At 37.3% G+C, this 24,494-nt stretch overlaps 1 protein-coding gene across 6 annotated transcripts in view; it reads left to right on the top strand.

Annotated features, from left to right (window-relative positions):
* The window catches only part of SPHKAP (SPHK1 interactor, AKAP domain containing), a 181,420-nt gene that overhangs the window by 36,572 nt on the left and 120,354 nt on the right, over positions 1–24,494 (top strand). For all 6 annotated transcript variants that reach the window (XM_008999649.5, XM_002749865.6, XM_035305966.3 and 3 more), the window contains one exon: positions 9,550–9,655. In XM_008999649.5, the coding sequence (XP_008997897.3) occupies positions 9,550–9,655 (106 nt within the window). The remainder of the gene's footprint in view (positions 1–9,549; positions 9,656–24,494) is intronic.

Genomic DNA, 24,494 nt, shown 5'->3' with positions numbered 1-24,494 from the left:
CGCATGCAACCACATTTCTTACCTCTCCTCTTTTACTCCCCTTCACTTCATTATGCCATTTTCATATAACTGCCTTTAAATGTAAATGATCAACATGAATGTCCCAAGCCAGAGTCCCATTCCATGTCTAACCTTCAGTAACATCTCCTCATTTTGTGGCGTTTGTGATAAGTGACGCAGGGGCTCCGCAGAACCCTAACTCCCAGAATCCCTAGAAGTTAGGATTTGCCAAACAAATTAAGGAAGCAAATAGAACCTGTAAAAAATGCATAAAACAAAAACAGTTATTATATATTTTTAGTGTAATCATTGAATTTTTGCCAATAAGACTAACATTTTAGCGATACAACTACTTTTCTCTAGAAACACTTTTAATTCAGATTTTTACTAATGTCACATTAGTCTTCGGTAAGCTTTAGAGTTTTGCTTTAATGATCTCAGTATCTTTCCATGATAATTGACATAAAACTGTGTGCAGGAACAGGTTGCATCTTCATATAGTCTTAGAATGATTCAATTGCGTATTCTCTTGGATTTAAAAAAGTCATTATTCTTCTTCATTTTCTAATCTAATGATAATAGTTAAGAGTCATCAGAAGTATAAAAATTTCTCATTGTATATATTTTGGAATCCTAGTTCTAACAAAAGTGACACTATAATAAATGTTTATGCAATTTATTCAAAAATGTTCATATATTAATATTTAATATCCAAATGTGCCCAAAACCTATCAAGGAGACTCTTAGGAGTAACTAAATTTACAGGGCTTCATGTGGTAGGTGCTACATGACTCCTTCACAGGAAATAACACCGTGAAACCACCGCAATGATCTCATGACAAAGCTTCTATTATCATCTGCATTTTACAGTTGAGAAAACCCAAGTTTAGAGAGGGTTGAGCAACATCCAACTCCAGCTATCTAGTAAGTGGTAGAAAGGAAACTTGCCCTTAGATTCTTGAATGCCAGCGCACTAGGGACTGACTTTATTTAGACTCATTTAGATGACGTGGTCACAGAAGCAAAGAATTAGAAGGAATATTAGAGGTCACAGTGGCAGATGGTATGGTGTTGAGAGCAGCAGCTGAAATCGTCGGTCTGTTATTTAGTAGCAACATAATCTTGGCGTATTAGGCTGTTCCTTTGCTATAAACACCTGGGACTGGGAAATTTATCGGAAGAGAGGTTTAGTTGGCTCATGGTTCTGCAGGCTGTACAAGAAGGGTAACACTGGCATCCGTTTCTGGGAGGCCTCTGGAGGCTTACGATCATGATGGAAGGCAAAGGAGGAGTGGGGACATCACGTGGCAAAAGCAGAAGGGAGCAAGAGGGAGGTGCCGTCCACTTTTAAACAGCCAGGTCTCGTGAGAAGTCACTCACTATTGCAAGGGGATGGTGCTAAGCCATTCGTGAGAAATACACCCCCATGATCCAATTGCTACCCACCATGCCCCACTTCTAATACTGGGGATTATAATTCAACATGAGATTTTGGAGGGACACGTATTCAAAATATATCACTTGGATTACATGTTAATCTCATCAATCTTCAGTTTCTCCTCTATAAAATGGGCATGATAAAATTAGTATGTAAAGCACACCATAGAGTGCTCAGTATCTGCTTTGTATTAAATGAGGGTAAACTCTGTTAGAAGTAGTAGAAAGAAGATCATATATCAGAATGAGGCACCTGCCCAAGTGGTTTGATGGAAGAACACGGGAGCATGAGGCAATTATGGTAACACACATTCTGAATGTACCTGAACTACAGTCTAGATTTAGCAGAATGCACTGATACACATAGTATGCATTGACTATCTGAAAAATATGTATCTAAATTTTTTTAGAAATAAAGAATTCTAGGCCAGGCATGGTGGCTCAGCCCGGTAATCCCAGTACTTCGAAAGGCTGAGGCGGGCAGATCACCTGAGGTCATAAATTCGAGACAAGCCTGGCCAACATGGTGAAACCCTGTCTCTACCAAAAATATAAAACTCAGCAAGGCATGGTGGCGGGTGCCTGTGATCCCAGCTACTCGAGAGGCTGAGACAGGAGATCACTTTAACCCAGGAGATGGAGGTTGCAGTGAACCAAGATCATGCCACTTTACTCCAGCCTGGGCAAAAGAGTGAGACATCATCTCAAAATTAAAAAATAAAAGTAAAAAAAAATAGTAATAAAGAATTCTAGTGATAAATATTTCTATAGTAAGCATCTAGTGGTATTCATATATAAATATGCACATACTCATGCAAAATTAACTTGGCAACAGGAACACGTACTTTCTATCTTACATTAAAGTAATGTTTTTACACACGTTTTTTAAAAATTCCCCAATAGACTTTATTTGAAAAATGAACAGAGAAAAAGGCTAAACCATCATGCTCACTTGCTAGACCCTTTTCTGAATGACGGATTACAGCTGGGGTCTTGGGAAAGCCTGAGATTATGAAACAGCTTTTAAAGACATGAAACTAAGTGATCAAACCATGGGACACCACCTGCCATTGTCTCCTTAATGAGAGATAAGATATCAATTTGCAAAGCACAGATTGTTCAGTATGTGTGATTTTATATTGTTATACAATCTCCAATAACATTCGATTTGGAAGCACAGCCCTTTTCTTACATTAGGGAGTTTGCTATTTGATTGTCTTTTCTCCTGTAATCCAGTTATTTTATGTAATATCTGTTTAAGAAGAGATTTCACATTTTACTCCATATGTCTGATATATTTAGGGTTGCCTAAATGAAAAGGCAGCAATTGAACAATATTCAACATAATGTTTTAGAAAAAACATTATATTGGCTATTGTTGAGAAAAGATCTCAGAACTGAAAATAGGGAATTTTTCCACTGCTGGTGTTTACAAATTATATCCCAAATGAAATAACAATACTAGATAGTGTCTTTGTTTTTCATCTTCTAATAATCAAGATTGAATTAGAGGATAGCTAAATTTGACGCCATTCTTTCTTCTAAGAATGAGCCACTTATTTTATGATTAATAATGAATGGCCTATTAATAATTATTTATTGTTACTTACCAGTACCTCAAAAAGTGAAACCCAAACTCAGGTCTGCAACATTTTCACCAATCTGAAGACAAAAACTGTAATAAAATTTTGTCACTTATCTTTTCTTAAAAATAAATATCCTTCATTCTTGGATAATACATCACAGTTTCTTGTTACACTGTTACAAAGCCCTTTATTTGAAGAATGATGGTTAAAGCAGAGATATAAGAGGTTTTCTGAGGTTTATTTGAGAATATAAAAGGCTGGACCCCTTAAAACATTATTACTGCTGTGGTTATTTTGATTTTACTGGACTGGGAGATGAAGAAGTCTGGAATTTTACAGTTATGGAGCCCCCTTTCGGTATTGAAACAGAACATACAGTGATGGCTTCTAAATATTTTAATCCTACAAAATAAATGAGGAATTTGTAAGTCTTTCAGCTGCCGGGGAATTGATGACGTATTTACTTTGCATGAATGACATGGCATGTTCAACCTAGGAAGAAAAATAACATAAACTTCTTACCTAGGAGATGAAACCAGAGAAAGATACACAGCAATAAATGAAAAATTTTGCACTGGATACATAGTTAAATTGGTAAGACAGATTTTATGCAAGCTATTGCAGTAGGAGAGAGAGCTGTCAGTGTAGAACTGAGGTTAACCCCAAATACAACAGGGACAAGTGGGGATTTATACCCAACAGGTAGAGTAAAGGGGTCAGTGGACAGAGAATTACTAAGAGAGATGTCAACAGCAGGGGATCCTCACTAAACTGTCCTAACAGGATTCCTACTAGACAGGCCAGAGACTGTATCAAAAGTGGTGGATGAGGAAGTTGATCAGGTATTTGGATGTAAGAATTCTTTCTAAACTGATTTAGCAGGATTCTTCCCTACAACGGGGCTCGCAGGCCAAAATCCAGGCCTAGCTGAGAAGATGTCTCAAAGGAGGAGCTTGACTAAAGTTTGGTCAAGAAAAGAGTCTTTGTCAAGATTGGTTAGAAGAGGAAGACAGGAGACCCTAATACCTCATGTGATGTTTTAAAAGAGTCAGTTTTTGAAAAATTGACCTACACCTCTGAGCTTCATGTAACAGGTAAATTCCTTTGGATAAGGGTAAAATAAGAATGTTCACTTGAGAAAACTTCCATTTTGAACTGTGTGAAAGTATAAAGTCCTCTCAAGTTTTGGTTGTCGTATGTTGTCAAATTGATTTTAATGACAACATCTCAATCCCTTGCTCAAGATCTCTTCTGGAAGATGAGTTTTAATTTTTTTTCTAGTGTTGGGATTAAAGCTCAAGAGTAGATATTCCTAATAGGGTTGAGACAATCAAATGAATTATAATTACACTTTTTACCAAGAGCATTCTTTAAGGAGGGAGAAGATAAGAGCAAATCTTATCTTTTAGAATCTGTTAAAATGGTTTAACTTTACACCGTGTTTACTTGACATTTCAGCAAGCATAACAGCAGACTCTCTTTTCATTAGAACTATCCTGGGAAATTCCTTAAATTATCTTCTCAGATGTGGCTTATCCTGCCATCTGTCAGCAATGCAGAAAACTTAGCACTAAATTTAAACTCTTGTTTGTGCCTAATCTTTTGAGGTTACCTAGGCTGCTCAGAAAGATAAGAACAAACAACCTCAGTAAGTGCTTGTTGGGCATCTCCCACTGGCCGGCACTGTCCTGTGTCCTAAGTGACCCCTGCCCTTTTAGGTCTTACAGACTAAAGTGGAAATAGGCAAATGTATAATGATATGCCTTTTGGACAAGTGCTAAAACAAGATATGGCTGAGAGTACTGTTGGAATACACAAGAAGAGTGTCTGTCTCGCTTCCTGGGTTGGGGTGGGGTGGGAATATGGGGGTGGGAGCAAGGTAGGATTGCGAGTGTGTTTGTGTGCGCATGGGGAACTGGAGCTATGTGGGAGAGGAGAAGTAGCCTCCCTGGCAGGGGGAAGGGAGAAGGGAGGTGCCAGAGCTAATTTATAAGCTAAGACCCAAAGGATACAGTAGGAATTATTAAGAAGGGAAGGCGAGGACTAGGCAGAATATTCCTAAACAAAGTAATATCATGAGGATGTTACACCCAGGCCTCTTTGTGGTTGTTTGTCCAGTCTCTTTTACTCTGATCTACTTTTCTCAGTATCAGTATGATGGCCCACAGGCAAATGGAATATGAATTCAATTTAATTTGTTACGTAAGTGTTTCTCAAACTCTAATGGACGTATAAATTACCTGAGTTTAATGTCAATATGCAGATTCTGGTTCAGTAGTTCTAAGTTCCTGGGTATCTAACAAGCTCCCAAGTGATGCCAATGCTACTGGTTCATGAATCAAAGTTTGCAGCGCAATATATAGACAACTCAGCTTCCAGTAACTGGGTACATCTCTCTCTAGAGAAATAACTGGATATTCCCTAGACTATTGTCATGATTGATATGACCTACTTATACCGCATGAGTCACTGCAGTGGTGGCAGTACAGTGGCAAGTTACCATCTCATTTAGTGATATATGAATTTTTTCTATAAAGAAAGCTGCTTTATAGAAGTCTGGTTTAAAATCTTTACAGAAGTCTGGTTTAAGCCACCACTTCAAATTCTACTTTGTACCTTCTTTCCCATCTTTATCTACGTCCTCATTGAAATGCACTTAACAGTTTCAGCATGAAACCAGTCTGAAAGGTTGTGCTTAATAAATATTGTCAACACTTGTCAAAATCAAAGGAAAATGTCCCAGGGAAGAACTTGAAGCCTTACACGTTAGGAGAGTTATAAAGCTGTACTGTATCTCGACAACAATCATTTAATGTCAATTTCAGCTCATTTTAATAAATGCATGAGTTTCATATCACTGCCATCTCTGCCTCATTCTGTAACAGCAAATGTTCTGCTTCTCTAGAGATCAAGGCCAGCATCATTGTAAGTACTCTACAAATTCCTTCTCCATCCCAAAGGCATGGGAACAGACTGGGCCATGTTGTAAAGTCACCTATTGGAAATGCACACTCACATCACATGCTTTAAAACATCAGCCTACCTCCTACACTTTCTTTGGATATTAGGCATCATTAAAGTGATATACACTGTGCTTCAGAAGATGTGTTTGCTTTAAATATGGGTGCAGTAGAGTTGCATTACACTTGCCATCTAGTAATGCATTGATTTTTGCCCCACCGTGTGACTCAAATTCATTTAACACTCACAACAATGAACAAATATGTATGTGCATATATATAGTTACATTTTTTTATTAATGCTGTATAGGCTTATCATTAGAACAAATGGCATCAGCCTTGCAGGCAAGCAAAATACTTTCAAATTTCCTTTCATACCTTCATTTTCAACTAGGGTGTTACAGTCATCTTAAAGGCAGAAGGACTTTATATCAGGATATTGGTGGGTAGACTTGTCATTACTTCCTTCTATTAGATGAGCTCAAGTTCTTAAAGTTTTGCGTGTATAAAAAGTATTGCAGCAGGTTGTCTATCTAAAACCATATATAAAAGTGCTTCATGGGTAAATAAGTAATTTTCAAGGCTGACCTTTTCATTTTCTCTATTTTTACATTACCCCAATTTTGGACCTAACCATCTCTGCCCAAGTTAGGTAGGATTTCCTTCTGGAGCGACCAGAGGCTGTTGAAGTGCTCTTTCTTTTTTTTTTTTTTTTTGAGACAGAGTTTCGCTCTTGTTACCCAGGCTGGAGTGCAATGGCGCCATCTCGGCTCACCGCAACCTCCGCCTCCGATCTCGGCTCACCGCAACCTCCGCCTCCTGGGTTCAGGCAATTCTCCTGCCTCAGCCTCCTGAGTAGCTGGGATTACAGGCACGCGCCACCATGCCCAGCTAATTTTTTGTATCTTTAGTAGAGACGGGGTTTCACCATGTTGACCAGGATGGTCTCGATATCTTGACCTTGTGATCCACCAGCCTCGGCCTCCCAAAGTGCTGGGATTACAGGCTTGAGCCACCGCGCCCGGCCTGTTGAAGTGCTCTTTCTAAGATGTTTCATATCTAGAAGGAGCAGCCTGAGGTCTGTGCCAGCATTACTTTTTTTTAAGCCTGCCCACTTCCTACTCCTGTAGCCTCTAACCCTGTAAAAAGTCATGAGAGATGTCTTAGCACTGGGCATAAGTCCAGGGATGACCCGGATGGAAGAGATCTACTAGCCCATCAGAGCTGCCTGGGGACACATTAGCAACAGGATACAGAGCTACCTGACCCTACATCCCGTCTCCCTGAACTGCACACAGGGCCTTGGCTGGCTCCTAAAGGGATTCATATAACTTGACTTAGAGATCAAGATTTTATAGATCAAAATCAGCTTGGTTCATGGCCTTATCTTCCACATGTAAACTATTTGGAACCTAACAATAATCACTGTTTGGCCTTTTGGTAAAAGCCAAACTGTCCTGTGGCCAAGAAAGCATTCAGAGAGATGTCCACACTGGGGTTTGCAGTACATGGCAGCCTAAAAAGTTATAGGTCCGCGTTGTAAAAATAGGGGCTGAAAACTCAGGTGTCTCTGATATTTTGCAAGTGATGTCCAGGGCTATGAGGGAACCATAGACTTTAGTCTAAACATGTCATTTATGAATGATGAGACCAAGACTCGGAAAAGCTAGGTGGCGGAATAGGTAGAGACTGGCAGCCAGGAAATGGAGCTAATTTCCTTTTCCTGCTTTCTTTCTCTCTTTCCCTTCCTTCCTTACTTACTTTCTTCCCTCCTTCCTTCCTTTCTTCTTCACTCCCTCCCACCTTCCCTCCCTCCTTCCTTCCTTCTTCCATTTTTCTCTCCTTCCCTTCTTCCTAACTTCCTTCTTTTTCCCTCCCTTCTTCCTTCCTCTCTTTTCCTTTTCTCCCTCCCTCCCTCTCTCTTTCTGTCTTTTTCTTTCTTTCTTTTTCTTTTCTTTTCTCTCTTTCATTCACCTTCCTTCCTTCCATCTTTCCTCAGCTAAACAAAGATAATATGGGTGTTATCCTTTCATTTACATTAGGGTCACTCTAGCCCTCAAGTGACAATTACTCAAAAACTAATATATAAAACATTTTTAACAAAACAGATTTTATTTGAATTACTCTGTGCAGATTTTGCCTGAATCTATGATTTGCTGCACAGCACAGTCAGTAGTTATTTTTAAAAATGTCATTCCATAATAATGGAAATGCCAACAGACTACACTAATGCCATGTTTGACTAATGGCTAATTGAAAAATTGGCTCATTTAGTGCTTGAAATGTGAGAGTTATATGTTAAATAGAAATAAATTGTTTATTTAACTGATCTTTTATTTGGCACTTGTTTTAAGAGAAAACATCTACATGTTGCATTGAAAATTTTATGCAGAACTATCAGATCATATTCCAAAAATATGTTAATGAATTGTGCATGTTCTATGTGGTCAACAACAACAAAAATTCAACATATAGATTTGAACTATCAGTACATTTTAAAAGTCCAAATTATTGTATTTTCAGAAGAAAAATATTTAGAAATGCACATAACATTTAGAGTTTTCTATATTTAAATGATGCTCAATGTTGAGTTTCCAGTTATGTTAAAAAAAGTTTGATAACAGTTTTCATTTTTATCATGTCTTAAAAATGTAGAAGCATTTTTTTTTTTTTTGAGACAGGGTCTCACTCTGTCACCCAGGCTGGAGTACAGTAGCATAATCTCAGCTCACTGAAACCTCTGTCATCCAGGTTCAAGCCATTCTCATACCTCAGCCTCCTAAGAAGCTGAGATTACAGGGGCATGCCATCAAGCCTGACTCATTTTTTTTTTTTTTTTTTTGTATTTTTAGTAGAAACAGTGTTTCATCGTGTTGGCCAGGCTGGTCTTGAACTTCTGACCTCAAATGATCTGCTCACCTCAGCTTCCCACTGTGCTCAGCCAAATTTAAATATTTTTAAAATATTTATACAACTCTGTACATAGCCAAGCCCATCATTATTGACAGAGATACGGGGAGGGAATATAAGTCTATAATTTTGGAGATAGAGAAGTTGAGGAGCTATCTCTAGCCACAGAGATGGTAAAGAGATCATCCACATTTTCTAAAATCTACACTTTTTTAAAATTGTACCATTCTGATTCCAAATTAAAATTATATTTTACCTCCATTTAAAAAGGAAAATGGTATTATGTTATGTGTTGGTGTTTTCACCAACAATTAATGTGGCAATTGAGAAAAATTTATCTGGGTTTTAAAACTGCTTGCTTAGGAAAAGATGCTAACAAGGCCAGTAGTCAGACAGATATAATTCGGTCCTTCAAAGCGCTGTGGAAGGCATTGGTATACAGCTTTATGGTCACAGTAGGACCATCTGTAGTGGCCTCACCAATTACAAAATTGTATGCAACAAAGAAATGTCCATTTCAGCAGGGGGGTTGGCAGTGTTTAATGAAATCTAAAAATATGATTTTTGCTACACCACGTTGTGATTTGTTTATTCTTTATTTCCAAATATAGAGATGACTCACTGGAATGTGTTTTTATGTTTTGGGGCACAAACAGCAACTTGGAGACATCACGGATGTATGACGTTTTGGAACCGCAACAGGGCAGTGGCTGCGGCAGCTCAGGAAGCAGCCGGGGGAACTCCATCACAGCCTGTAAGAAGGTAACTTGGCCTTACACCCTTTCTTCTTGCCAGTTGAACTTGAACACTCATTTAATTTGAAAATTTAAGTACTCTTCCTAAAGTAGAAATAACAAAAAAAGAAACAACAAAATGGTCCATGGTTTGCTTTCCCAAGTAAACCTTGATAACATTAAAATTTTAATTCATGGAAACGATCAGAAAATTCAAGCACAGAAAATTATAAGCCTCCACTGCCATATTACCTCAACTCAAGACTTTTCCCCAGTGTTTCTTCTTAAACTTAGCCAGGAATAAGTTTCTTGCATCTCCTTTCAGAAAAATATTCATGGGTTTTGAATGACTCAACATATTATATTAAGTTACTAAATCAGTATTTAAGAAAACTTTAGGGCTGTTTTGCTTTTGATATTTTCATAAAACAAAGGATATGCTTGGTTTATTTTATTAGGAAAAAGAGAGTTGTGTTTGCTAGAACATAGACTTAAGAGCTGATTAAAAAAAAAAATGCTCTAAGATGCAAAAACACTTGAACAACATAAAATCATTGAATTTATCTAATTTTTCCAGCCAATCCAAATAAGGCCCAAAAACTTAAAGTAGAATGTCCACAGTCCTGGTTTCCCACCTAATGCTTTTGTCACTATTTGATGCTGAATTCCACGAAAGCATGTTTCTTCTCATCCCAATTCAAAAGCAATCACACTGGGTTATTTCATTTATTGCAAGAATATTAAATTATAAAAAATCTTATAGCTTTAAATTAACACAAATTCTGATACTAAGCATATTGTCTATGTGTATGTATTGTGCATATATGTAATATACATTATATACATACATATATATGTATGCATGTGTACATATGGGTATTTATATGTTTATATATACTCAGATTAGCAGCCTTAGTTATTCTCTGCTTCTGTGAGTTTTGTATAAGTTTCTAGTTTTCAAATATTAAAGAAATTGACAAATGTCTGTACTGAAAAATATACTTACTCCAGAAAAGTAGCATTAAACGTAATTTTACAAAAGTATTTGCATACATTCATTCATAACCAAATGCAGAAAAATTTGTCTAATTAATTGAGGATTCTTATTAGCACATATTATATGATCTATTATTCTTTCTTTTATCAATTCCTACAGAGGAATTGGTGCTAAAAATTCTACTTTTTAATACAGGAAACTAAGGCACTATAATTCAAAATGATTTCAAGTTATTCATAAAAGAGCTAATATTTTATAAAACTATTTATAAAAGAGGTCTCCAAGCCTGAGGTATACTCTGTTCAACTCTGTAACTCCAAATTATAAATGCGTCATCAGATGCTGTACATTTTACAGGGCTAAATAATTTTTGGTCTGTTCTAATTTTTAAAAATAAGTATATTTCTATTGATACAAGTTTGTGTGGTATTTAAAAGAAGAATTGAATCCAGACTGCCTGAATTTAACAGCCAGTTTTATCATTACTCATGTGATCTTGAGCAAATGACTTTACTTCATGTCTCGATTTTCTTATGTGAAAAATGAAGAAAATAGTATTATCTGTTTTACAAGATTGAAGCAAGAACTTAATCAATTAATAGATGTGAAATGTTTACAGCAGTGCCTGGCACACTTCAAGCACTCAAAATAAAGATATCACTAATATTACTCTACAGAAGAATATTATCAGCAAGCGTACAGTCACAGAAAATAATTCTGTATAGGTATTACCATGCCTAGAGAGTTAGGGATTTATGATCTGTTGTCTCAGCTACAGTTATTTCCCTGGAAAAGAGAGTTACATTTATTTCTTTTAAAAATATATCTCCCATCTGGAAGCTACTGAAACAAAAGAGCTGTTTGGGCCTAGATGTCCACTCAAAAAATTAAAACTAGGGCCAGGTGCAGTGGCTCACACCTGTAATCCTGACACTTTGGGAGGCTGAGGAGTGCAGATCACCTGAGGTCAGGAGTTCGAGGGCAGCCTGGCCAACATGGCGAAACCCTGTCTCTACTAAAATACAAAAATTAGCTGGGAGTGGTGACTTGTGCCTGTAGTCTCAGCTACTTGGGAGGCTGAGACTGGAGAATCCCTCAAACCCGGGAGGCGGACCTTTCAGTGAGCTGAGATCACACCATTGCACTCCAGCCTGGGCTACAGAGTGAGACTGCATCTCAAAGAAAAAAATAAATAAAACTAAAACTAATCTCTAATTCTAAATGCCTTCACTGGCATATATATATTTGCATGTGTATACATATGTATATATGTAAATATATACATAAATATATACATTTACAAATAATGTGAAATTTTAATGTAATCTGACTCATTTCACGATTGTTTTTGGGAAATTGAACCATATTAAATTGTCTTTATACTGATCCAATATAGGCAATTTTGTATGGCTCAACCTAAACACATTCAAAACTCTGTTAGATCTTGGGGAAAAATACAAAGATAGATCATAAGTAACCCTCACCCTTAATGAATTCACAGTATGGTTTGGGATATAATACTGGTTTCTCTTGTAAAAAGTCAAATAATAATTCATAAGTTAAACCGTTATCCAAGATAACAACAGGCACACCTTCTTTTACTTTACTTCACATTATTGGACTTGGCAGATACTGCATTTTTTATAAAATGAAGGATTGTGTCAATCCTACATCCAACAAGTCCATCGTACCACTTTTCCACCAGAACTGGTGCTCAGTGACTCTGTGCCACATTTTGGTCATTCTCTCAATATTTCAAACTTTTTATTATTACCGAATCTGTTATGGTTATCTATTACCAGTGATCTTCGACGTTACTATGGTAACTGTTTTGGAATCCAAGAACTGCACTCAAGTAAGAGGATGAACTTAATCAATAAATGTGTGTGCTCTGACCGATCCATGGACAAGCCATCTTGTTAGAGGCTAACACAACTGATAACTTTAAGTGCCAGCCAATGCTTATTTCCTATTCCAAAAATTTTAGGGCTCCTAAGTATTACACTAAATCTACTACCTGGGTTCTATAAATGGAACAACAAAGCCTGGATGACAGCACATCTGTTTACAGCATGGTTTACTGAATATTTTAAGCCCACTGTTGAAGCCTACTGCTCAGAAAAAATATTCCTATCAAAATATTACTGCTCATTGACAATGAATCTGGTCACTTGAGAGCTCTAGTGGAGATATACACGGAAATTAATGTTTTCATGTCTGCTAACACAGAATCCATTCTTCAGCCCATGAATAAAGGAGTAATTTTTATTTTCAAATGCCAGTGTTTAAGAACTACATTTAATAAGGCTATAGCTGTCATAGATAGTAATTCTTTGATGGATCTTGGCAAAGTAAATAGAAAATATTCTAGAAAGGTTTTACCATTCTAGATGCTATTAAGAACATTTATGATTCATGGGAGAAGGTAAAATAGTAACGTAAACATGAGTTTGAAAGTTGATTCCAACTCTCATGAATGACTGAAGGGTTCAATACATGTGGTTGAAATAACAAGAAAACTAGAATTGCAAATAGAGCCTGAAGAGTGACTGAACTGCTGGAATGTCCTCATAAATCTTGCAGGAATGAGGAATTACTTCTTATGGATGGAAAGAAAGTGGTTTCTTGAGATGGACTCTACTCCTGGGGAAGATGCTGTGAACATTTTTGAAAGCAGCAAGTTTTGAGAGGATTAACTCCAATTTTGAAAGTTCTCCTGTGGGTAAAATGCTATTGAATAGCATTGTATGCCCCAAAGAAATCTTCTGTGAAAATAGACTTCATCAATGTAGCAAAGTTCATTGTTTTATTATGTTAAGAAATTGCAACAGGTACTGTAACCTTCCACATCCATTACCTTGATCAATTAGTAGCCAGCAACCTGGAGACAAGGACCTCTCACCAGCAAAAAGACCACAACTCACTGAAGGCTCAGATGACACAGATAACGGTTAGCATTTTTTTAGCAACAAAGTATTTTTAATTAAGCTACATACTTTTTTGGTTATTATGCTATTTCACACTTAATAGACTACAGTAAAGTATAGACATAACTTTTATATGCACTAGGAGACCAAAAATTTTGAGTCCCTTTACTTGTGTGATATTTGCTCTGTTGTGGGGGACTGGGATTGAATATCTCTGAGACATGCCTATATAAATCCATAGAAAACAGGTTTTGTTTTTATTAAAAGTCAAGAGCCAAGATTGTCCTTAGATCTGCAATAGACAGCAGCAAGCAGCAAGTTTAGCAGAAGGTACTCAGAAGGATGATCAAGATTTGAATTGAGAAAGAATATACAACCAAACTTGGAAAGGGCTGCCGCAAATTAATGAAGAAGTCAGTACCTTCCCTGGTAATATATGTTTTAATATTTATAGCACATCCTATTCATTTCAACTATTGTCTCAAGCTTACGTAATAATTGCATTTAAAAGACAAATCAGTAACTGTATATGCCACGAGTCAAACACTGTGGGGCTGTCATTGTTTACCTTCTCTTCAAAAGAGTCATTCACCAATGTTTTCTTCTTCTTTGTATCCAGAGCAAAAGCACCAATAAAAAGTCATTTAATATTGAATGGATTTTATGCCTTTATTAATTATTTCATTATTAAATAATACTGTAAGCTAATTCTTTAAAAATCTTGTTAATCACAGATCACAGAACAGGGGAAGTGAAGATCCATATATTAAATGCACATGCAGTGTATGTTCTGTACAAAAAAAGGCAAAAAGAACAAGGACAGTTACATCTGAGAAGTAACAAGGCTGTCCTGATAAATCACCACTCTTCACAGTCAATCAAGCTTCACTGAGAGTAACATGGATAATTGAAATCTATTGGTAATTCTCCAAACTCATTTCCTGTAATTGTGTCATCTTTTTCCTCAACAAACCTTTTTATCAGAACTGACATATTGCTAAATTAACTGGTGGGAGAAGTAAAACAAGGGTCCACAAGATAATGCATTAGTTGGATAATCAGCCTCTGAAAAATTGCAAATTGACTGAATTTCTTTCACATGTTTCATAATGAATCTCTAAGGGTTTCAGGAATCCTACCCAGACACCATTGCTTGTGTTCCTCAAATTTCCTCTGTAGTATTGGAGAAATACAGTCCCAGGAAGCTGCAGCTCTGAAAAGGCAATAGCATCAGGAAAGAGACTTCGGTGTACTTCATTGAAGGAAGAACTCTTCAATACATAGTTTTGGTAGCAAGAGATGGTCTTTCCCCAGAGCTAAGATGACCACACCATGCAGTGACAATTTGCATATATTGTCTTGGTATTTTGTTAATTGACCCCCGTTTGCTCACAAAAGTGCTTTGGTATGCAAAATAAGTTAGATGGTCATCCCATCTCTGGCTTCAGATTTTTTTCTCTTCCTCTCCCTTTTTTAAGAGCTAAAAAAGTTAGATAAATTCACACTGAGGCTTTAGTGATTGCTTACTGGAGTGATAACAAATAAATTATGTTTACTACTTCTATTGCCCCTCCCTTAACTGACATTGGTAATTGAGCCTATTGAACTTGGGCACAAACTCAGAATTCTACTTATTATGAAGCTCTAAACAAACACTTTCAATCCATCCAAGTTGACATGTGAGCTAACTTCTATGTCACCCTAATTATGTGCACTGAGACGCAGGGGCAGTTTTAATGTGTGCAATATGATTTCCCAAAACAATGCATTTAATATGATAGAATTACAAAATATTACAAGAAGAAAATGGAAAAGAGCTGCTGGGTAGGGAGCCCTAAGGTTCTCCCCCTAGTATCCCTTGAATTATATTTCACATAATAATTGTCTGATGCCTCCATTTCATACAATAACTCCTTCTTCTTTTTTTGTGTGTGTGTTGTTGCTGTTGTTTTTGAGACGTATTGCTCTATCGCTCAATCTGGAGTACAGTGGTGCGATCTCAGTTCACTGCAGCCTCTGCTTCCTGGGTTCAAATGTTTCTCCTGCCTCAGCCTCCCAAGTAGCTGGGATTACCGGTGTACACAGTGACACCTGGCTAATTCTTTTTGTATTTTTAGTAGAGATGTGGTTTTGCAATGTTGGCCAGGCTGGTCTCTAACTCCTGACCTCAAGTGATTCACGGCCTTGATCTCCCAAAGTACTGGGATTACAGGCATGAGCCACCACGCCCAGCCCAACTACTCCTCCTTATAAGACAAATACAACCACCATTGCTAAACTGAATCTTAGGGATTTTACACTAAACAAGCTAAATGATTATATGTGTTACCCTTTTATATTTGTTTAAAAGTAGGTGAAAATTCTTCCTAGTCTCTTTATAATAAATAAAAAAACCGTTATCTCCAGAGCAGCAGTGGGATGTTGTGTATCAATCTAGGACTTGGAATTGAGAGACCTGAATTAGATCCCAGGTTTCTCTTCTTGCTGTATGAGTTTAGGCCAGTGACGCAACCTGACTCAGATTCTCTGAGGTTAGTGTGATACTTACATACAAAAATGTTTGTGTAGGCCCTGGGCACATAGTTGATGCTTAATGAATATTAGTTTGTGCTAAATAAGTAATCTTTTAAACAATGAAAGTCTCTATTTAACTGATATTAAAAAACTAAGATAAACATAGCATGCAGTGTGCCTCCGTTATATTGAATATCTGTTAGATTTTCCTTTCCTCCTAAAGCATTATATTCAATGTTATATTTCCACAACAGCTGGGCATTTTCAATCTTTACTTTACATCACAGACTAAAGGTTTGCTATTTGGGATATAGTGAAACCAAGTCTCTGAATAGGATTCATGTGAGGAAAAAATTGTTGAAGAAAAATCAACACCTGGAATATCCTTCTCTTCTCTTTTCATGTCATGTTAATTAAATCCGCCTTAAACTTGGACTTATCAAAGGCAGCAGACTGAAAACACTTCAGGTTCCCAGAGGCAGAGTTCGATCTTAATATGACATCAGAACAGTTTTTTGAAGTTTCAAGAGCATTCTTGGCCATGATGCCCCCTTTAAACTGACTTAAATTTGCTGTCAACAGTGGCAAGGATATCTCTGAAGAATGACAGAATGGATGTCCCTGGATGTTTCATTTTATTCTGCGAAATACACTTTCATCTAAGCTCATATCTTTTTGATAAGATGTAATTAATGAAAGCAATTTAATTAATGTGTTCAGGCACAGGCATACAGATTGGAAGGCTTTTTCACAATCTGATCTCTATCTCTAGAGACACTTTTATTAGTCAGAATTTCATCACTCTTGGACAAGAGCCCCAGCAATACTTCTGAGAAGCTAAGAAGTACTTTCACTGTGCTTCAAAGCTAAATATTCACATAATGGAAAATAGATATAATATTCTATATTTGTAGAAGCTGTTTCTCTCAAAGAAGCAAAGGCTTTAAAAATGAATAAATGAAATGAAATAAAAATCAGCATTATTGAGCTTATTCACCTTTCTATAGAAGGAAGACACGAGAATCTCCCCCTGCAGTAAAAACCAGCATCAAGTCTTTAGACATGCTCTTCTGGTCTAGCAGCCTGTCAGTGGTCTTCAGGTGGGATTCTGACACTACAGAATGGCCTAGCTAATTTTTGCCAAACAGCTAGAAGTCCTGTTTTATCATCATTCTGCAAGAGCAATCAGAAGCATTGAAGAAACAGGGATGTGTGTGAGAAAAGACATAGAAAATTATCCTACTAAAAGTGACGTTTAAAGAAAGCTAATCTGATAGTTTTCAAGAGAATTTCTTAAATCAAAGACAGCTTGCAATCTGGGATGCCAGGAGGGGAATACTTGGTGGAGAGGGGGATAGCAGAGGGGAGGGGAGGTGAAACCCGTGTAGGTGTAGTGGTGGAGAGAAAAAGAAACTGGGGTGAGATACATTTGGCAGTCAAGATTAGGAGAACTCTTTGACCGTAAGGAATGAGCAGAAGAATGACTACTTAGGATAAGATATTTATGAATGGTGGAACATCTGGGACCACTGGGAAGAAGGCACTGGGAGACAGAGAGGAGAAGAATCCGTGACTCCAGATTCAGCCCAGTCGCATCTAAAGACCCAGACACAACATTCCGTCTGGAGGCAATGTCATTCGCCATCTAAGGAAACTTCTGTATGCCCTGAGGCACATCAACATCAGGGTTGTACTGAGGACAGAACGCAAATAATAAAAGCTTTGATTGGGGCTCATTTTCTCTTCCTTCAGCAAAAGCAGGTCAAGACTGGCTTTTCTCATCTTAAAGGCAACCAGGTCCACACAGAAACAGAGAGGTGGGGCTGCCTGTGCTGCATGGAGGGCTCATCCTCTGGAAAATGGTGGGAAGACTTAAACCATCAGTTATGGCTTGTTTTGCAGTTTGAATACAATTCAGCTTCTTATCCTGAAGTCAGTATGTTTGACGACTTCTATTCTGGACTCTGAACTCTGTCCATTTCTCAATGCCTCCAGCAGTTTTCCTATACAGTAGTGACAATTCCAATGTGCCAGGCTTGTTCTGTTCTCTACACTCAGTTCCTTGGGCATCCTTTCTGCTATAGATGAAGAACCCCTGAAAGGACCCTGCATGCTTTTACTTTTTTATAAAAAAAAAAAAAAAGGGGGACTCTGAAAATCCAAAATAGCTTAGAACATTTTGTGGAATTGAAGCTGATGCTGTACTACTAGAGCTAGGCAAGTGATCTGTTTTTCTGAATTCCTGTGGTCATTACCCCAAATCTTTTGTATATTATGTATAAAATATCTCTATCTAGAAATACGAGTTTACATTGAATACATCTAATCTGGCATTAAAAAATTCTCCTTTCTATCTTTGGGTACTTAAAAAAAATGTCTCACCAGCCCTGCTCCGATCACTGGCCTCAGGACTTCCTCTGTTTTCTTTCAGTCCCTCCTCTAAGAAAAATTCCCAGCAGAGTAGTCTGCAGTAGACACTACATTCCCCACATGTCCTCATATCACCCATCTTTCTCATATCCTGCCAGACTCACCCTTCCGATTAAAGTGCCCGTTTTCAGTCCTGCCAGTGTCAAAGTGGGAAGGAAAAACATGGCTCAGATGAACTGGAACACCTCTCTAAAAGACACCCTCTGGCTCCTGATCCTTTCGAGTGAGCCCTCTCCTTCACGTACGTTCATTAGGCACATCTCTGCCTCTTCAGAAGGAAACTCACTCTGAAAGACTCATATCAGGACTCATACTCTCCAGGATGGAAAGCATCCAAGAAGAAAATGTATCCCTTCACAGATTATGTGCTCATCTGCATGCATCTTAAAAGGCTGTTGTTTCCTGTAGCTTTTTCCCAAGAAGAGAGGAGTCAGAGAACAAAGAACTGACTCATTTTATCTTATCTATCTTATCTTATCTTATCTTATCTTATCATCTTATCATTTTATTGCAACGGAGCTTGCTCTGTCACCCAGCCTGGAATGCAGTGGTGTGATCATGGCTCACTGTGACCTCCAACTCCTGGGCTTTAGTGATTCTCCCACCTCAGCCTCCCGAGTAGCTCAGACTATAGGTGCAAAGCACCATGCCTGGCTTCCTTTTTATTTTTATTATTTTGTAGAGATAGGGTTTCACTATACTGCCCAGGTTGGTCTTGAACTCCTGGTCACAAGTCATCTTCCTGTCTCGGCCTCTCAAAGTGTTGGGATCAATGGCTTGAGTCACTGCAGCCAGCCATGTCACTTATATTTTAACTGCCACAGTCCAAAGGCATGCACCAATACACAAGATTAAATCCACTGTTCCTTTGTCCAGTGGCCATTTCTGTGCTACCTATATTTTACATACCAACACAAAAGAATTCAGTCAATAGAAGGCTTTCATGCACTTTATATATCTTCCTACATGTGTGTTTCTTCTCATATTTTCCTTCTCTTAACATTAAAATCACATTCCCTTCACTGATAATATAAATATTATAGCATTATACTGACTCTAAATAGCAATTAATCAGCTGTCCTCTATTTATGCGTCTAACTCGATTCCGCTTAAACCATTGCTGATCATTCATAAATTATACTATATTTACATTTCCTGAGTGTATCTGTTTTTGTAACTCTTGCATCTTATACTTGAGACTCAAAGTCAGCTATCGCATTCATGTGGATAAAGCTCTTATCAACTTTCAAAGCCTTCTTCAGCCAGCTGACATCTGTGTGATAGGACGGAAGCCGTGTGGCCTGACCCTCCTTTTCCAGTCCTCATCAGTTCCCAAGCTCTAACTCGTCTACCTGCACTATACCATTGACACCTAAGAAAATTTAGAAATTTTGTACCATTATTTTAAAAGTATGATAAAATAATGGAGCTCTTTTAGCTTTTGGAACAAAATCGTTCTTCATTATCAAGGAGAATTCACCAGCTCAAAGGCATGATTGGCTGGAAGGGTTGGGAAGGAAATGGTTAGTAGTGAGCCTACCATTCATTCTCTCTCTCCCTGTACTGCAGAAGAGGGATAGGGGGAAAGACTCCCAGATAAGAGAAAAGGTAAAATTGTCATCTCATGATAAACATACTAATGAATGACCTTCAGATAAACTAATTGTGTATTTCTAGTCGGACAGTCCTTACCTATGAAATGCTTTTTGCAATATATATCTGGTCTAAGTTTGCTTCTGGCAAATAAATATAAATTACACTGTTTTATGGAGCATTTATCTCTGACAAATGTCACATAAGGATGTAATTTGAGTACAAAATGGAGATGCTTCATGAACAAAAGGCATCCGTTCTTTGAAATTCATGTCCCCATACATGTGATGTAGAGACTTTGTATGTTACCCTGGGCCAGGATGCATATCCTGGTATAATGCATGAATGCTTTCCATCCAATCATATAGAATTACAGAATATGTCGTATGAATAACACACTTACTCACCTTGGAAGCCATTTCTCCTTTTTGTCAAAGGAGGCTAATACACAAGAACTCAGGCAGTCATCCAGTAAAATCATCATTACAAGAAAAATGTTATCCTAACATTTAATTAAACCTTCTGAGAAATGGAAGCCACACCCTGAGTTTCTGATGCCAATTTTTTCTTCCACAATAATTTTATTTCCAGTTTCTTTCATTGTTTCTTCTTAGTAGTTCAGTGTGCTTTAAATAGGCATTACACAGTTTCTCTGTGAAATATGGGAAAGTATTTATATCCCAGAGTGAAAAACAAAAGACTATAGAATTCTCAGAAAGTTTGCTATGGCATAGCCTAAATCAGCATGAAGTTAAATGTATAAAATTACACAAAACCTCCTGACTTCTGGTCCTGCATGAGCGTGTGTGTGTGTGTGTGTGTGTGTGTGTGTGTACTAGGCTTTTAAACTGTTATAAAATATTTAAGTAAGCAATTAAACATTAATTAAGCCAGTGACTAAACTTTGCAAAATTATAGTAAGAAAGTTTTTTAAAGTCTTAGAGTGCTTCGAGGTATTAAAGAATATCTGACCCAGCTCAGCAATGAATTTCTTTTCAGTGAAAGATAAAAGATTTTTTTTCCACTACTGGGAACCTTCATTTCCCACCACTTCCTCCACCACTCATTCTGCACCAGCCATTTACTGTCCTTCAGACACACCATGCAAACTCCTGCTACGAACATTTGCTCTCCCCAGTAATCTCTGCCTGGGAGGCCGCTCTGCCCTCAGATGGGAGTGTGGCTGACTCCTCACTTCATTCCAATCTCTGCTCAATGTCATCCTTAGAAAGCCCTGTCAAGACATACTTTCAAAAATAGCATGCCTTATTTCCTTATCCCTTTGTCTGGCTTTATTTATCTTCATAGTAGTTATCATTAACTGACATATATGCTTATTTATAATTTATGTGATTATGATGTGTCCTTCTACAACAGAATGAAAATAAGGCTGTTTTTTCATTCTTGTCTTGTTCCCCAATACCCCAGTTAAGTGCAGAGTGCCTGGCACAGACAGCAGGTGCTCAATAAAAAGTTGACTGGAAGAATGATTGAAAACTTAATACGGTTGGCATTATCCTTGTTTCATAATAGCATTCCAAAGTTAACATTAAATATAGAGTCTAATTAATACTTTTGAATATGAAACGAGCCAATATGGAATCCATGCTAAATTTTTTATTTTAAAGGTGTCTTGAAAAGAAAAAAGATATCTTAAAATTGAAAGGAAAACAAACCACAATGAAATACCACTCTGCACCTGTTAGAATTACTAAAATAAATTTAAAAGCAAAAATTGACAACACTGAATGCTGACAAGGATACGGGACAGGCTGGGCTTTCATACCTTGCTGGTGGAAATGGAAAATGGTAAACCCACTTTGAAGCACATTTTTTCAGTTTCTTATAAAGTTACCATATGACTTAGTAATTTCACTCTTGGGTACTTGCCCAAGAAAAGCAAAACCTTAAATTTAGACATAAACCAGTAGGTAAACCTTTATAACAGCTTTATTTATATTTGCCCCAAACTGAAACAGCCCAAATTTTCTTCAGCTAGTGAATAGCTTTAAAAAAAAATCTGTGTATCTCCATAGAATGGAATGCTTCTCAGCAATAAAAGAAAATGAACAACTACTCATCTACGTGATAATATATATGAATCTCAAACTCATGATGCTGAGAGAAAGAAGCAAGTTATAAAAGCCTACATATTATATTACTCCATCCACATAACATTTTAGAAAAGGCAACATTTTAGGGATACAAATCAGATCAATAAATTAGAATAAATCAAAATATTGTCCAGTGATACAAATCAGATTAATAAATTAGAATAAAGTTAAATGTTGTCTTTTTATCTCTTAATATGTCACCATTTTTTCCCTTAATATGTCACAGTTTTTCACTTATTCAGGTCCTCTTTTCAATGCACCAATAAAATTTTGCAATTTTTTTAATTCACTTTCTACAGAAAAAAAGAAAGAAAGAAAAGGAAAGAAATCAGATCAGTGGTTGCCAGGGGGTGGGACTTAAGGATACATTTAACACAAAGGAGAAGGAGGGATTTGAGGAAGGTGATGAAACTGTTCTATACCTTGATTGTGCTGCCGGTTACACAACCATGAGCATTTCTCAAAATTCATAGAACTTTGCACATCAAAATTGAATTCTATAGGAATGTGGTATCTCTATCAAGAAAATGTTACCTGCAGTAAAGATGTCATGTTGCCAAGAAAATAGGTCACAGTGCCTTAGCACCTGCCTTCATTCCAGTCATCTCTTCCCCATCTTTAGCATTCACTATTCAAATCCAGTTGAACCACTCACATCGCAGTCTTCTTGTGTAAGAAAATGTAACTTAGGGCTGGGCGCAGTGGCTCAAGCCTGTAATCCCAGCACTTTGGGAGGCCAAGGCGGGTGGATCACGAGGTCAAGAGATCGAGACCATCCTGGTCAACATGGTGAAACCCCGTCTCAACTAAAAATACAAAAAATTAGCTGGGCATGGTGGCGTGTGCCTATAATCCAAGCTACTCGGGAGGCAGGAGAATTGCCTGAACCCAGGAGGTGGAGGTTGCGGTGAGCCGAGATCGCGCCATTGCACTCCAGCCTGGGTAACAAGAGCGAAACTCCGTCTCAAAAAAAAAAAAAAGAAAATGTAACTTAGTGCCCTAGAAAGAGTCTAGAACAGGAACAGGAGCCTGGAGGGTCTCCTCTGAGTGATGCCAATGCCTCTTCCAATGGACTTCTCTGACTCTCTTTATTTTTCTGCTCCTCTTGCTTTTTCTCTCCACATACTGTTAAATGTGATTTAAGACAATACAGAATCTAAGTTAAAATTTTAAGTGTAAAAGTATATTTAAAAGGTAAGGGAAAATAAACGATGGTGAAATGAAATACCACTATGTACCTGTTAGAATGACTAAAATAAGTATAAAAGCAGATGCCTTCAGACAGTGCCTCCAGAACTTTTCCACGTCATAACACATATTTAAATATTTGTTTGGAACCCTTGAGTAACAGATGCTTGCCCTATGGCCACCCCAGGTCCTGTGTATCTAGTCTCCAGACAGCAGAGAGCATCAATGTGTCAATATCTCAGCGTATCTTAACTTCACTGAGTCCACCTGTTTGAGAAGGAGGATGTGGTGAAGAGAGTAAATAATTAATTTCTGTCTTTAAAAGAAGAGTGAATTCCTTGTTCTGGTGACACTATACAATTAATTTTAAGTAGTGTTTTACCATTAATCATAATAAAGACTTTAACCAAATAGAGCTTTTATGTGTAAAATTTCTCCCTCTTAAAAGCCTTGAGGATGTTCATATCTTTATGCTTACAGTGATCAGAAAATGAAATGTTTTGATAGTACAGGACTAGAAGGTGGGAATTCTTTACAACATTAAAATTCTTTGTTACATTTTCATAAAATCCTCGAGGGAAATAAAAGCCTTGCAGAACTATAAAACATTATTGTGACGTAAGTTGAACATTTAAATTGTGTTTGTATTGAATAAATCATGATTTATTTTAAACTCACAGATTTTAATTTGCAAACACACTCATTGAAAAGGAAAATTGCAAATTTCTATTATGACAAATCTAAGATTTTGAGGTCAAACAGCAAACAGCTGCTCAGTACCAAGAGTATGTATGGAGAAAAGTGGGGGACACAAATTGAATAAGATATGTATATACTTATGTAATACTCATATAAATTGGGAAGTGTGCACCTTTCAATAGTCTGAGGAAAAAATTTTGCTGGTTTTACGAAGACATTATAAGAACAGAGAAATAATTATATCAGGGCAGGCTCAGTTTCGGTTATATCTTGAGGGTTGGGGGAGAACACTGATGAAAACTTCAGGGGACAGGTAGAATAATATGAAAAAATGTGTGCATCATAAAGGCTGTGTGGTAGAGCTGTTTAGTAAACCAGTGGATTATAGCAGAGCATTTATGGTGG

The sequence above is a fragment of the Callithrix jacchus genome, chromosome 6, assembly GCF_049354715.1.
Source record: "Callithrix jacchus isolate 240 chromosome 6, calJac240_pri, whole genome shotgun sequence".
Classification (NCBI taxonomy): domain Eukaryota; kingdom Metazoa; phylum Chordata; class Mammalia; order Primates; family Cebidae; genus Callithrix; species Callithrix jacchus.
This window is presented reverse-complemented; position numbering and strand designations above follow the sequence as displayed.